The sequence below is a fragment of the Tachyglossus aculeatus genome, chromosome X2 (genome assembly GCF_015852505.1).
Source record: "Tachyglossus aculeatus isolate mTacAcu1 chromosome X2, mTacAcu1.pri, whole genome shotgun sequence".
In the NCBI taxonomy this organism is placed as follows: domain Eukaryota; kingdom Metazoa; phylum Chordata; class Mammalia; order Monotremata; family Tachyglossidae; genus Tachyglossus; species Tachyglossus aculeatus.
In genome coordinates this window covers 8,914,840-8,927,911 of record NC_052100.1, presented here as the reverse complement: position 1 = coordinate 8,927,911, position 13,072 = coordinate 8,914,840, and the positions used below count along the sequence as shown (strand labels likewise).

General features: G+C 52.8%; 1 protein-coding gene across 2 annotated transcripts in view; it reads left to right on the top strand.

The window, feature by feature from the left end:
- DNMT1 (DNA methyltransferase 1) overlaps positions 1 to 10,774 on the top strand; it is a 38,180-nt gene extending 27,406 nt beyond the window's left edge. For both annotated transcript variants that reach the window (XM_038771119.1, XM_038771118.1), the window contains 13 exons: positions 686 to 907; positions 1,395 to 1,587; positions 2,346 to 2,436; positions 3,383 to 3,517; positions 3,720 to 4,002; positions 4,788 to 4,929; positions 5,841 to 6,007; positions 6,976 to 7,153; positions 7,391 to 7,586; positions 7,849 to 8,012; positions 8,219 to 8,335; positions 9,851 to 9,941; positions 10,382 to 10,774. In XM_038771119.1, coding sequence (XP_038627047.1) covers positions 686 to 907; positions 1,395 to 1,587; positions 2,346 to 2,436; positions 3,383 to 3,517; positions 3,720 to 4,002; positions 4,788 to 4,929; positions 5,841 to 6,007; positions 6,976 to 7,153; positions 7,391 to 7,586; positions 7,849 to 8,012; positions 8,219 to 8,335; positions 9,851 to 9,941; positions 10,382 to 10,419 — 2,017 coding nt within the window. In that variant the 3' untranslated portion in view covers positions 10,420 to 10,774. The remainder of the gene's footprint in view (positions 1 to 685; positions 908 to 1,394; positions 1,588 to 2,345; positions 2,437 to 3,382; positions 3,518 to 3,719; positions 4,003 to 4,787; positions 4,930 to 5,840; positions 6,008 to 6,975; positions 7,154 to 7,390; positions 7,587 to 7,848; positions 8,013 to 8,218; positions 8,336 to 9,850; positions 9,942 to 10,381) is intronic.
- Positions 10,775 to 13,072: the final 2,298 nt, after the last annotated feature.

Here is a 13,072-nt window from a genome sequence, read left to right as displayed (position 1 = left end):
ACCTGCAATAGAAGTAGAAGACCTGGACCCTGCCTTGGAGGAGCTTACACCAAATGAGGGAGGGAGGCAGGCTGGCAAGCACAGATAAAATGAAAATAAGGGGAAAGATAATATGCAACTGATAACCACAAACAATAAGAAACTAAGAAGTCACTGAAATAATAAACCAAAATCCACCCAAGTGCTATAGGTGGCTGATGGACAGATGTGATCAGGCAGGTGGCTGTGTACCACAAAATCAATCAGTGCTATTTACTGAACACTTGCAGTCTGTGGAGCACTGTCCTAAATGCTTGGGAGAGTACAATGCAACGGGTTTTTTGTTGTTGGGTTTTTTTATGGCATTTAAGCGCTTACTATGTGCCTGGAACTGTACTAAGCGCTGGGGTAGTTTCAAGCTAAATTAGGTCCATGTCCCACGTGGGGATCACAGTCTTAATCCCCATTTTACAGATGAGGTAACTGAGACCCAGAGAAGTGAAGTGACGTGCCCAAGGTCACACAGCAGACAAGTGGTGGAACCAGGATTAGAACCCGATCGGTTTAGAGTTGGTAGGTGGGGTCCCTGCCAATCACAAGGGGCATATTGGGTTTGAGAGAGAATTTGGGCTAGTCTTCAAATATGAAAAATCATCTTTTAGGTGTGACTTGGAAAAAGTTTTCTTCTTCTGTTTTGTGTCTCCAGCATGAAGTTAGCCAGCCCAGGAAAGCGGTCGAAGAAAGATTCTGTGGATGAAGAGCTCTACCCAGAACATTACCGAAAGTACTCAGAATACATTAAAGGCAGCAACCAGGATGCCCCTGACCCATATCGTATCGGCCGTATCAAGGAGATCTTCTGCCATAAGCGCAGCAATGGCAAGCCCAACGAAGCAGATATCAAACTGAGAATTAATAAATTCTATAGGTAGGCAGGAGCGGTCGATAACCACGAGCCTCATCAGGGGCAAAAAGTGAAAACAGTGAAGCTCAAGAAGAGTGATACTGAATGTTGTCCCTGCCTCTTTTTTTTTTTTAAAAATTGAACCAATGCTATTAAACTTTTAAGCTCCCATTCCCTAGGGTTCTAGAGTCAGTAGGGTGGAATTAAACGGCAATAGGGATAAGAAAGTGACCCTAAAGAACCAAAATTGTATTCAATATCTCACCTCCTTCATGAGAAAATGCTCTCTAAACCCACGCAGGGAGCTGTAGTAAGGGCTATTTCTCTTGATCTCAGTCAGTCAGTCGTATTTATCATTTACTGTGTGCAGAGCACTGTACTTAGTGCTTGGGAGAGTGCAGTATAACAGACACGTTCCCTGCCCACAACGAACTTACAAGTCTAGTCTTAGTATTTCCGTCAGCCATAAAGGAGCACTTGTCTGCAGCATATCTGTACCTTCTCCCCTTAGACCCGAGAACACCCACAAGTCAATTAAAGCAAGTTACCATGCTGATATCAACCTGCTGTACTGGAGCGACGAGGAAGCAATTGTGGAGTTCAAAGCCGTGCAAGGCCGCTGTACTGTCGAGTACGGAGAAGACTTAACCGAATGTATCCAGGATTACTCTGCGGGTGGCTCAGATCGCTTCTACTTCCTCGAGGTGAGGTTTTTCCCCTCGCCGTGCGACCTGAGGGAGGGTGGTCGTCGCATGGTTGGGTTTTGTGGTGACTCTGGGCTGATAGTTCCCCACAGACTGGTTAATTGGTAGGAGCCACACGGTGACTTCTCTAAAGCACTTACTCTGTTCCAAGCTCTGGGCTAACGTGCTGGGGCAGGTACAAGATTAGCAGGTCAGACAGTCGGCGGTTTGGGTTAGAGGATGCGGTATTTTGGTTGGGCTTGGGCACTTCTTTCGCAGATGGTGTCGGGCTTCATTCAGGAGGAAAAAGAAAACTTTTGGGGTGCTTTTTTTTGTTTTGTTTCTTTCATTCTCCCCCCCACCCCCCCAAACCCATCCCAAGGACACCTGTTCTTAAGGTAATGATTATTCATGTCAGTCTGAATAGCCAGACATGGGCACCGATAACTGGCCAGGGAAACTTCTTGAATGGGAATCCTGGCTCAGTCTTGACCCTTCTGTAGAAACTGAGCTCTCTCAATCTCTGGTGTTTTAATCGATACAGGGCTTGCATGTGGAGAAGGGCTCACAGCATCAATAATGGTCTTGTGGTGGTATTGCCACTTCCCTTTCCCCCTGAAATTTAGAGTATGAGACTTCCAGAAATATCTTCTTTGGGAGAGATTTTGTTTTCAGCCAAACCCGTAGACCTTGCTCCTTCTACCTCCTGATTTGCTGATTCTATGGTTTTCCCACCTAGGATGATCTTCGATTTTTTTTTTTTTCTTCCATCTTTTCAGGCTTACAGTGCGAAAAGCAAAAGCTTTGAAGACCCTCCAAATCACGCCCGCAGCTCTGGGAATCGAGGGAAGGGAAAAGGGAAAGGAAAAGGTGAGCCGTGGGTTGGGTTTGCTTTACTTTCCCAAGACTTTGCCGCTCATGGGCTCAGTAAAAGGGAACTTCTGAAGTTGACTTTCAGTTCATGGGGCTCTTGGATGGGAGTTCTGCTCTGATTCAGTTTGCAGGGAATTAGCTGCCGGTTCCTCTTCCCGGTTTGGAGGGGGCATGTGCAGAGTGGAATCATTCATGCAGAGCAAGGGAGAAGGAGTTCTTGTTCTCTGTGGGAGGGACTTTGAATCGGGTGGGGCCGAGGCAGCGTGACCTAGAGGAAAGAGCCCGGGGCTTTGGAGTTGAGACCCAGTTTCTAGCCTCCACTCTGTCCTGCCGGGTGAAGACTCCTAACTTCTCAGGTTCTCGGTTTCCTCTTCGGTCAAATAAGGATATTGTCCTCCCAACCTCACGGAGATGGTGTGAGGATAAAATGTGAGGATCCGGTAAGGACGTTGTGAGGTGATTGATAGGAAAGTGCTTTGGCTGGTGATGGTAATTACTAAGTACTTTCTACGTGCTCAGCACCGAGCTAAGGTAGAGTTGGGATAATCAGATGTGGGCCCCATCTCTCAGGGAGCTTACCTTCTTAAGAGGCAGGGAGAGCAGGTATCTTAAAACAGTGCTTGGTACATAGTAAGCGCTTAACAAATACCATCAGTATTATTATTATCCCCACTTTTCAGATGAGGAAGCTGAGGCGCGGAGCGGTGAAGCGGCCTGCTTGAGGCCGTGTGAGAGGCCAGTGGCAGAGCTGGGCCCCAAACCGAAGTCTCTTGACTCCCAAGTCCCGTGCTCTTTCCATGGAGCCGCGCTCCCTAGGTGGCTTTGGGAACGTTAGGCGCTTTATTCAGTCTTAAGGAACAATTATCATTATGAGTTGGACTAAGTGGCTGCTGCTTCTTCCCGTGCCCCCTCCCTACCCTCTCTTCTCCCCCCCGCCCCCCAGGGAAGGGCAAGGGCAAAGCTCCAGTGGCCTCCGAGAAAAGTGAGCAGGAGACGGTGGGTGTGAAGCTGCCCAAACTGCGCACGCTGGATGTCTTTTCAGGCTGTGGAGGGCTGTCCGAAGGGTTCCACCAAGCAGGTAGGTGAGGGTTCGGCTGCCTTCTGATCGCTGGGAAGAAAAGGCCCACCCAGGCCTGCTGGTTGAGTCTTCCTTTAACCCTCCTTTCTGCCTGTAGAAACCCAGGGCTTAGCATATGGCTGAGAAACTTCACCCATTCTGAAAGCCCTTCTTGCCCTCCTTCCCCTGCCTTTCCCTTCCCTCCCCTCCCCGTGTTTCCCAGAAATCTCAGAGACTCTGTGGGCTATTGAGATGTGGGAACCGGCTGCCCAGGCCTTCCGTCTGAATAACCCCGGGACCACAGTATTCACGGAGGATTGCAACGTCCTCCTGAAGCTGGTGATGTCTGGGGAGAAGACCAATTCCCTGGGCCAGAAGCTCCCTCAGAAAGGAGACGTGGAGATGCTGTGTGGGGGGCCGCCGTGCCAAGGCTTCAGTGGGATGAACCGTTTCAATTCTCGCACGTACTCCAAGTTCAAAAACTCCTTGGTGGTCTCCTTTCTCAGGTGAGCCAGTGGGGGAGGGCATGACGGGGGAGGGGAGGCGTCCGTCAAACCACAGACCAGGTTCAGCCAAGGCCTTAGGCCCGGTCGGTTGGGACCAGCCCACGAGCCGGCCACGGAGGCGAGTCACCGCTTCCTGGGACACAGAGAGCCTCCCTGAGGGGGCTGCCGGAGGCTTCTGTAGCCGTCCCCAAATTGGGAAGGAGACTCCTCAGGTGGCAGTGGCTGTAATTCCCAAAATCCCCCCCGCCCACCCCCCCCACTGTGGGTTGGCCCTGCGGCCCCTTGGAAAATGTGGTCTCCGATGATCACCCTCCCTCGGTTTGGAGGGTTGGCATTCACAGGATCCTGAAATCTCAGAAGGTTGCTTTGTGACCCAGCTTGGGTGCTCTCTCTGGTTCTGCAGTCTTGCTTCTGGACTCTTTGTTCTCTCTCACCTCAAGAGGATGTGTCGGGGGGGGGGAGAGGTTTGAGAGAGAGAGAAGGGTGTGTGTGTGATGAGCTCTCACAAGGGAGTGGCTGTGGGAAAAATTCCCAAAAAAGAAGAATGGATTAAGCCTCGGATGTCTTGGGGTGGGAATCAAAGTCGGTGATGTTCTTCCATTCTGAAAGGGGTCGAAAAACTGTTCTAATCTTTTACACTTAATCTTTTCCGCCTAGATGGTGAGCCCCTTGTGGGCGAGGGATTTGATCTTGGCAGTTCCCCCAGCACTTGGTACAGGGCTTTTCCCGTTGTGAGCACTGGAAGAAATGTTCGTAGTAACAACCATCACCTTCTCTTTTTGCAGCTACTGTGACTACTACCGACCGAGGTATTTCCTCCTGGAAAACGTCAGGAATTTTGTCTCATTCAAGCGCTCTATGGTGCTGAAGCTTACCCTTCGATGTCTTGTGCGCATGGGGTATCAGTGCACCTTTGGAGTGTTACAGGTAGGGTCTTAACCACAGCCGGGGGGGCGAGATGAGGCCAACCCCCAGCCATTCGGGTCCCAAGAAGTGGTTCTTGGCTTTTTCACCCCATGTCCCGCCCAAAGTCTCCATCGGGGCCCTTCCGAACTAGATCCGGGGCTGGCCATCTTGGCTCAGACTGGATCCGGTCCTCTTGTGGAGTAACAAATTGGGATCAGATGAGACAAGATGAGATGGGGAGGTCAGGAGAATCAGCTTTTACCTTTTCCCCCAAGGGAAAGACCTGAAGTTTATTTAGGCCACTTGGAAATTCTTACCACCTGCTAGATAAGAGGTGCTTGCTGAGCCGGTCAGGGGTTTGTTTGGGTGCCTCGGACCTGTAGATCTGGGTCTCTTCCCTTGCTGCTGGACCCACTGAAACGTGGGCGTGACAGAGGATCGATTGCCCAAGCCCGGGGAGAAAAGAAGGGTCAGCTGGCTGACCGGGAACTTAGAGGGGAAGTTACTGACTAGAGAGTGAGCCATCGTGGTGAGGAGTGAGTGGGTGATTTGGGGGGTTTTGAGTAGGGGCTTGTGGTCAGCACTGCAAGCAGACATGTAATTCAAGAGCTCCTTACTGTGGCTTGTAGTTAGGTGACCCAGCAACTAATTCTGAGTGAGATTTTTTTGGTTCCTGAGGCAAATGCTGGGAATTCTGTCCCAGCCTCATGAACCGGAACGATTAATCCAGTGATTCACCGACTGCAGAAATTTGGTTCCCACACGAACATCTCCCTCATCGTGCTTGCTGGTGGTCTCTCCGGAAACCCTAGTTGGTTTCTTTTCCCCTGCCATCACAAACCCAAGAGTCACACGGCCGGTTTGATTAAATGGGGAGGGAAAGGGGGGCTGGCATTTGGGTAGCAGGGTTTGAGCTTTCTCCCTTTTGCCAGGCTGGGCAGTACGGCATTGCCCAAACTCGCCGAAGGGCCATCGTCCTGGCCGCAGCTCCCGGCGAGAAGCTGCCCATGTTTCCAGAACCCCTGCATGTGTTTGCTCCCCGAGCCTGCCAGCTCAGTGTGGTGGTGGACGACAAGAAGTTTGTGAGCAACATAACAAGGTAGCCACGTCCCAGAAACCATTCCCCTCCTCTAGACTGTAAGCTTGTGTGGGCAGGGTTCAGCACACAGTAAGTGCTCGATAAATACGACTGACTGACTGTCCTCACCCCCACCTCTCCTGGGAGCCTGCCTCTAGCCGGCCAGCAGAGTTAAATCTCGGGTCGATGGGTTTGGTCCTGCTGATTTTTGGGGCGGGGGTGCCTAGGGGAACAGTTTTGGGAGGGAGAGAAATGCACAGGTATTTAGAAGTGGTCAACAGATTTTAGTGGAAAGGTTTGCGATGTGAATTCATTTGGATGAATGAAAGAACTCCCAGATCTGATCTGGTACCAAATGCGATATGGTCCGGTTATCTGGCTGGAGTCATCAGTCTAATGAGCACCGTGCTTTAGAAAGTGCGGTGCTGTTATATTTAGGAAGCGGAGAGTGGAGTAGTTAGTCCTAATGACGAAAATCCACTTTTTAAAGTCAGATCAGACTTGGGGGTGAGGGGGCTTCGCGTGGCATTCACTGTCATAGAAAACTGGGCTGAATTTGGCTAATTCGGGGTGTTGGGGGGGCAACACCAGGGCAACCCTTCCACGGTTCCTTCCAGCATTCTGAGTGGACTAGGGAACTGATTTAAGACGATGCAGCTTGGCCTGGTGGAATAAGGGTCAGGAGACCCGGGGTCTGTTCCGGGATCCGCCTTTGCGCCTGCTGGGTGACCTTGGGCGAGTCACTTGATTGCTCTGGGCCTCAGTTTTCTCAACTGGAAAATGAGGATTCAACACCCGTTCGTCCCCCACCCTTAGACCGGAAGCCCCCCGTGGGTCAGGGACCGCATCTGAGTTAATTGTCTCGTACCTAAGCGCTTAACTGCCCTCGTTCTTCTTGTTGCAGTTATTATCGGCACTATTGTGGTCTCGCAATCGAGTGGGCGCTCAGAAGGAGGAGCTGCCTCGTAACCAGTTGTTGCTCGTTTCAGGATGAACTCCGGTCCCTTCCGAACCATCACAGTGCGGGACACGATGTCGGATCTTCCGGAGATCAGAAATGGAGCTTCTGCCTTGGAGATCTCCTACAACGGAGAGCCCCAGTCCTGGTTCCAGAGGCAGATCAGAGGCTCCCAGTATCAGCCTATTCTCCGGGATCATATCTGCAAGGTATCTCCTCCTCCATTCCTCATCACCGCCTCTCCCCCACTCAAACCACCTGAAGGAATCATTGCCTGGACTGTGCCCCCATCCTCTGAGCATAGCTTGTCTCCAAAAGGTCAACCCTCCGTCTTTAGAGATGATCCCACAGACCTCAGCCACCGTTTTAAGCACCGACGCACCCCCCCAGTGCCCGGGGCAGAGGCGAGAAGTGGGTCCGACGGTCGTTCCCCTCCTGGTTCACAGGATATGAGCGCGTTAGTGGCCGGCCGGATGAGACACATACCCCTTGCTCCCGGCTCAGACTGGCGCGACCTGCCCAACATTGAGGTCCGCCTCTCGGATGGCACCACCACCAGGAAACTCCGCTACACCCACCATGAGAAGAAAAATGGGCGTAGCAGCACCGGGGCCCTCCGAGGGGTCTGCTCCTGCGCAGAAGGTAGACCCTCCCCTCCCCCTCCAAACCCCCAGCCTCCTCTCTGCTAGCGGATGAGGTTTTACCCGCTGAGAGCCGGTTTATCCCAGGAACGCCCCCCGGCCTTTTGAGACCAGTGTCTCGTCATGGTGTGGAACGTGGGGTCAAGATGAGCTCTTGCCAAGCTCCTCCCGCCCGACCCCCTTCTCTCTCTCTCTTTCTCTCTTTCTCTCTACCCCCGTTTTCCATGGGCTTGCCCCTTATCTCGGCTTATCTTTCCCGGTAGGGAAACCTTGCGACCCCGCGGATCGGCAGTTCAACACGCTGATTCCGTGGTGCCTGCCCCACACGGGGAACCGGCATAACCACTGGGCAGGGCTGTACGGAAGACTCGAATGGGACGGCTTCTTCAGCACCACGGTTACCAATCCTGAGCCCATGGGCAAGCAGGTACGAGGCGGGCTCGGAGCGGAGAGGGGAAGGGGTGGGAGGCAGGCGGAAGAGAATGGCAGAGGCTGCAGCAGAGGCACCTCGCAAGAAGGGACGTCGGGGGGTGGGTGCTGCCGTAGGGTTGTGGGCCCCGGGACGGACTAATGGCGGCAGAGGGTCGCGTGCACGGGCGGGTGTGCATACGTGTGCTCTCTTCTGGAACGCAGGGTCGCGTGCTTCATCCAGAACAACACCGGGTCGTGAGCGTTCGGGAGTGCGCCCGGTCCCAGGGGTTCCCGGACACCTACCGCCTGTTCGGCAACGTCCTTGACAAACACCGCCAGGTCAGTATCTGCCGTGTCGGATGGGCGGCTCGCTCGTCGGAGGCCCCGCTGGCAGAGTGGGGGCCAGGGAGGGCAGGGAGAGGGGAGGAGAGTTTTGACTTAGGTTACGGGACTGAGAAGAGAGGTCTCGGAGCAGCCACTTAAGTAGCTTCTAATGAGGCAGTTTGCTAATCTGGGGGAAATGGGAAGTAATGGGGATTCCCATGCTCCGAGAGGGGATCGGGGTCACCTTCACGGCCTCTATGAACCAGCAACCTAACGAAGGGGCGGGGAACTCTGGGTGATTTTGGTCCGTGTCCCGTCCCCACAGACGGCTGTTAGACTGGTTCTAAGGATAAACTTCAGGAAGGCCTCAAAAGTGAGCGGGTGGGCGGGAAAGTGCCAGGTGATGCCCTCCGGGAAACCAGATCCGAACTGGAGCAGCTGGATGGGTGGGCTTGGAGTGCCTGGTAGAGCGCCCTGTCCACAGTAGGAGCTCAACAAATGCGGTCGACGATGCGATGGGGAGAGCAGCGAGGCCGAGGAAGGGGGGAATAAAGCTGGGGCGGGGGCAGAGGCAAAACTTTCTTCTTCTAGACTTGGATCTTGTGACCTTGGGGCATTTGATGTCCGCCCCACCCTCAACCCCTCCACACTTGTGTACATATCTATAGAATATAAATTCTTCGCTTATATCAGTGTCCCCCTCCAGACTGTAAACTCATTATTGGCAGGGAACATGTCTGCTGATTCTGTTGGAAGGTGCCTTCCCGAGTGCTTAGTACAGTGCTCTGCACATAGTGCTCAATAAATACCATTGATTGATTGACGGGCTGTCACTTCCTTGTGGGCAGGGGGCATGTCTTCCAACTCTGTCGTACCATATTCCCCAACTGCTTAGTACAGTGTTCTGCAGACAGTAGGCTCTCAGTACCACTGATGGATTAACTGAAGATAGACCGAAAGGATCCCAACAGGGCTTTCGGTCTGCCGGGACCCAGGCTGAGGCGACAGAATCGACAGACAGTTGCAAAAGACTGAACCGGGACGAAGGCTTCTGGGGCCGACTGAGGCGCCTCGGTCGTAGGCTAGGCCCGCTAGACCGTAAGCCCCTTGGGGACGGGGAGAGTGTCTGCAAGACGCTCTCCCAAGCGTTCAGTACAGGCCTCTGTGTTCAATAAGTACCCTTGCGCCGAGCTGACTTGGGACAGGTGGAACCGGACTGCTGGCGCGTACATCTGTGTATATATCTGTAATTTATTTATGTATTTATATTAACGTCTGTCTCCCCCTCTAGACTGTGAGCTCATTGTGGGCAGGAGTGCGTCCGTTGTTATATTGTACTCTCTCAAGCACTTAGTGCAGTGCTTTGCACACAGTAAGCGCTCAATAAATGTGATTGAATGAATGAATGAATGGCATCGGGCCTGGCCCCCACAGGGTTTCACCGGGGAGAAGGGAGGCAGAGGGCCTTCCCACAGGGTCGAGTCCTTGTGCAAAACCGCTCCGCCTTCCATCCTTCCCCACCTCCCGCAGGTCGGCAACGCAGTGCCTCCGCCTCTTGCAAAATCCATCGGCCTGGAGATCCGATTGTGTGTGCTGGCCAAACTGAAAGAAAACTCCCTAGGTGCGTTGCTGCCCCGTGACTGGCGTGGTTTTCACATTCCCGGTTTAAGCGGCTCGGTGTCTCTCGGGAAGCCGGGCCACGCGTGATACCGGCTCCGCCGGCCCCGGGTTTCTTTTCCCATCACCGACCCGCTGATTTGCTCTGTCCCACCTGGTCGTGGGCTCCGGGGGACTTTTGAGGGGGTGGGAGTGTCAAGTATTTGAATAAAGACCTAGCTGCGGGGACACCCAAGCCCTGGCAGGTGGCCCCATCTGAACAGGTGCCAGCCTCTCTCCCCCTCGCCCCCCTGCCAGGGCCAGGGCAAGTCAAGCAGCCCAATATCCGGCAGCTCCGGATTGACCCGGGGTCTCTCGCTGGGTAACTTTTGGCCCCTCCCTTCCAGCACCAAAACCATTTGTTTGCATCTGGGGTCCCTCACAGATGGTTTCATTTCTCCACAGACAACATCAAACTGGAGAAGATGGAGACGACAGATTAGTCCTTGCCTCTTCCGCCCTCGCTCGCCCAATCCCCACCACCTGCCCCCCCTCCCTCCCCAGGACCCCTAAACGTGTGCACTGACTGATTTTTTTTTTTCTTTTTTCATTTTTTTCCTCTTTTTTTTTGGGACATGCTGAACTATGTACTCGTAAACAGTGTTTGTCTCCGTGGCTGGCGTGGAGCTGTTGTGTGATGTCCTCTCAACTAATAATCATCTAGTGATCCGACTGCAGTGCTCTCTGGATTTTAAAAAGAAACTTTTTATTATGCCCCGTATCAAGAATAATCTGCCACTTTGTATAAGTGGAAATTAATACTTTATGTAGTTTTTATATGTTGTAATATTTCTTCAAATAAATCTCTCCTATAAATTAGCTTGGGGTGTTGGGGTGGGGCTTTCTTCTGCTGGGTTCTGGCTGCGGCCACCTCTGCTCCTCGGATTACACCAAAGGGGAGTGGCGCCAAGCTGGACACGGAGACATTAGTCAATTGTATTTATTGAGCACTTACTGTGTACAGAGCACTGTACTAAGCACGCGGGAGAGTACAATATAACAAACAGATGCATTCCCTGCCCACAGCGAGCTTACAGGGGGAGACAGACATTAATAGAAATAAGTAAATGACAGATATGGACTTAAGTGCTGTGGAGGGAGGATGAATAAAGGGAGCAAGTTGGGATGTGGGATGGGAGAAGAGGAAAGTTGCATCCATCCTCTGTTCAGGTCTTGGGACGGGGCAGGCCGCCCTGAAGGCTGGTGGGAGTGAGCCGGGTGCTTATCTTGCCCCTCAGCCTTCATAATCATCATCCCCTGCCCCGGCAGCAGCCTGGGGAAAGAGACGGGCATTGGATTTCCAGAAGCAGTGGTGGCCATGGGAGCCAGTGACTTCTTCCACCGCCCCCACACCCGAACAGTAGCCGTACAGCATCCTCGTAGGCTAGGGCAGCCGAGTCCCTTAAGGTCTGAGCTTTGTCGGAATTCCCCCTCGCCGTCCCGGTGGAAGCTTTAGGCAGCCACTCTGTCATCGTGCCCCGTTTGGGCTCCCGACCCGATCCACATTTCTGATGCACGAATCTGCACCTTCAACTCTGCTCTCCCGACTGACCTAGGCTCCCTTGCGACCCTGTCTCTCAGACCACCAGCCCGTAGCCCTGGATCACCTCCACGCTCCGTGATTCAGACTCGGGGCCGACCTCGTCCATCTCAAATATATCGTCATCTGCTTGCTTTAACTCTTCCTTCTCCTCCGCCTGGCAACAGTTCTCCATCTTTGATTCCTATGCCTGTTGCCCGTGCCAGCTGTTTCTGACTTTAAACTCCCTCCTCAAACCCCAGTGCCTCTGTACCACCATCTCTCGGGCCCCAATGATCTTAACTGCTGCACTGAAAAAATTGAAGCCAACAGGTGTAATTAACCCAGTCCCCTCCTGCCCACAACGCACACTCAGCCTTCCCAGCTGTCTCTAGATCTCCCACCTGCTTCTGAAACCTACCGTTTGCACCCTACCAAAACACTTCAGCCTTTCCTGACTGCTCCTTCCTCTCCACTTTCAAACACATCCACTTATCTCCTACTGTAAGAGCAACGCTTCCATGACCCCATGGCACCCTCAGCATGAGCCAGGGAAAAGAACCCTAGCCTGGGACTCAGAGGTCTTGTATTCTAGTCCCGACTCTGCAGTTCGCCTGTAGTGTGACCTTGGGCAAGTCACTTCACTGGCCTTCAGTTACCTCCTCTGTAAAGTGGGGATTAAGACCGTGAGCCCCGCATTAACAAAGACGATTATCATTGTACTGTACCCCCCCAAGTGCTTACTATGTACAGAGCACTGTACTAAGCACTCAATAAATACCAATGATTGATTATTAGTTATTGCCCCATCTCTGTCCTACCATTTCTTTCCCAACTCCTTGAATTAGCTGCTTCCACTTCCTCTTCTCCAGTTCTCTCCTCGATGACTCGCAATCTGGCTTTCATCCCCTCCACTCCAGAGAAGAATGTTCTCCAAGAAATCCATGAGCTCCTCCTTATCGAACCCAATGGTCTCTACACCACCCTAATCCTCGTCCTCTCCGCTTTGGCCACTGTGGCCCACCCCCTTCTCCTGGAAACATCATCTAACCTTGACTTCACTAACACTGTCCTCTCCTGGTTCTATCTCTTTAACTGCTCATTCTCGGTCTCCTTCTCTGGCTCCTCTGCCTCGCACCTCCTAACCATGGGTGTTTTTGGGGGCTCGGTTCTAGGTCCCCTTCTGATCTCCAGCTACACTCACTCTCCTGGCCTTTGGGCAACCAGCAGTTGGGCTCTCTGCCCTCCAGTCACAGGCCCAACACCCAGCCTCTCCGGCTGAGCCTAGGACGGGCAGGGGGGCGTAGTGGATAAAGCCCAGGCCTCGGAGTCAGAAGGTCATGGGTTCTAATCCCAGCTCTGCCACATGTCTGCTGTGTGGCCTTGGGCAAGCCACTTCACTTCTCTGGGCCTCAGCTACTTTATCTGTAAAATGGGGCTTGATTCCACTTGCCAACTTGTACTTCCCAAGCGCTTAGTACAGTGCTCTGCACACAACAAGCGCTCAATAAATACAATTGATGATGATTCCACCCCAGCGTTTAACAAATACCGTAATAGAGAAGCAGCGTGGCTCA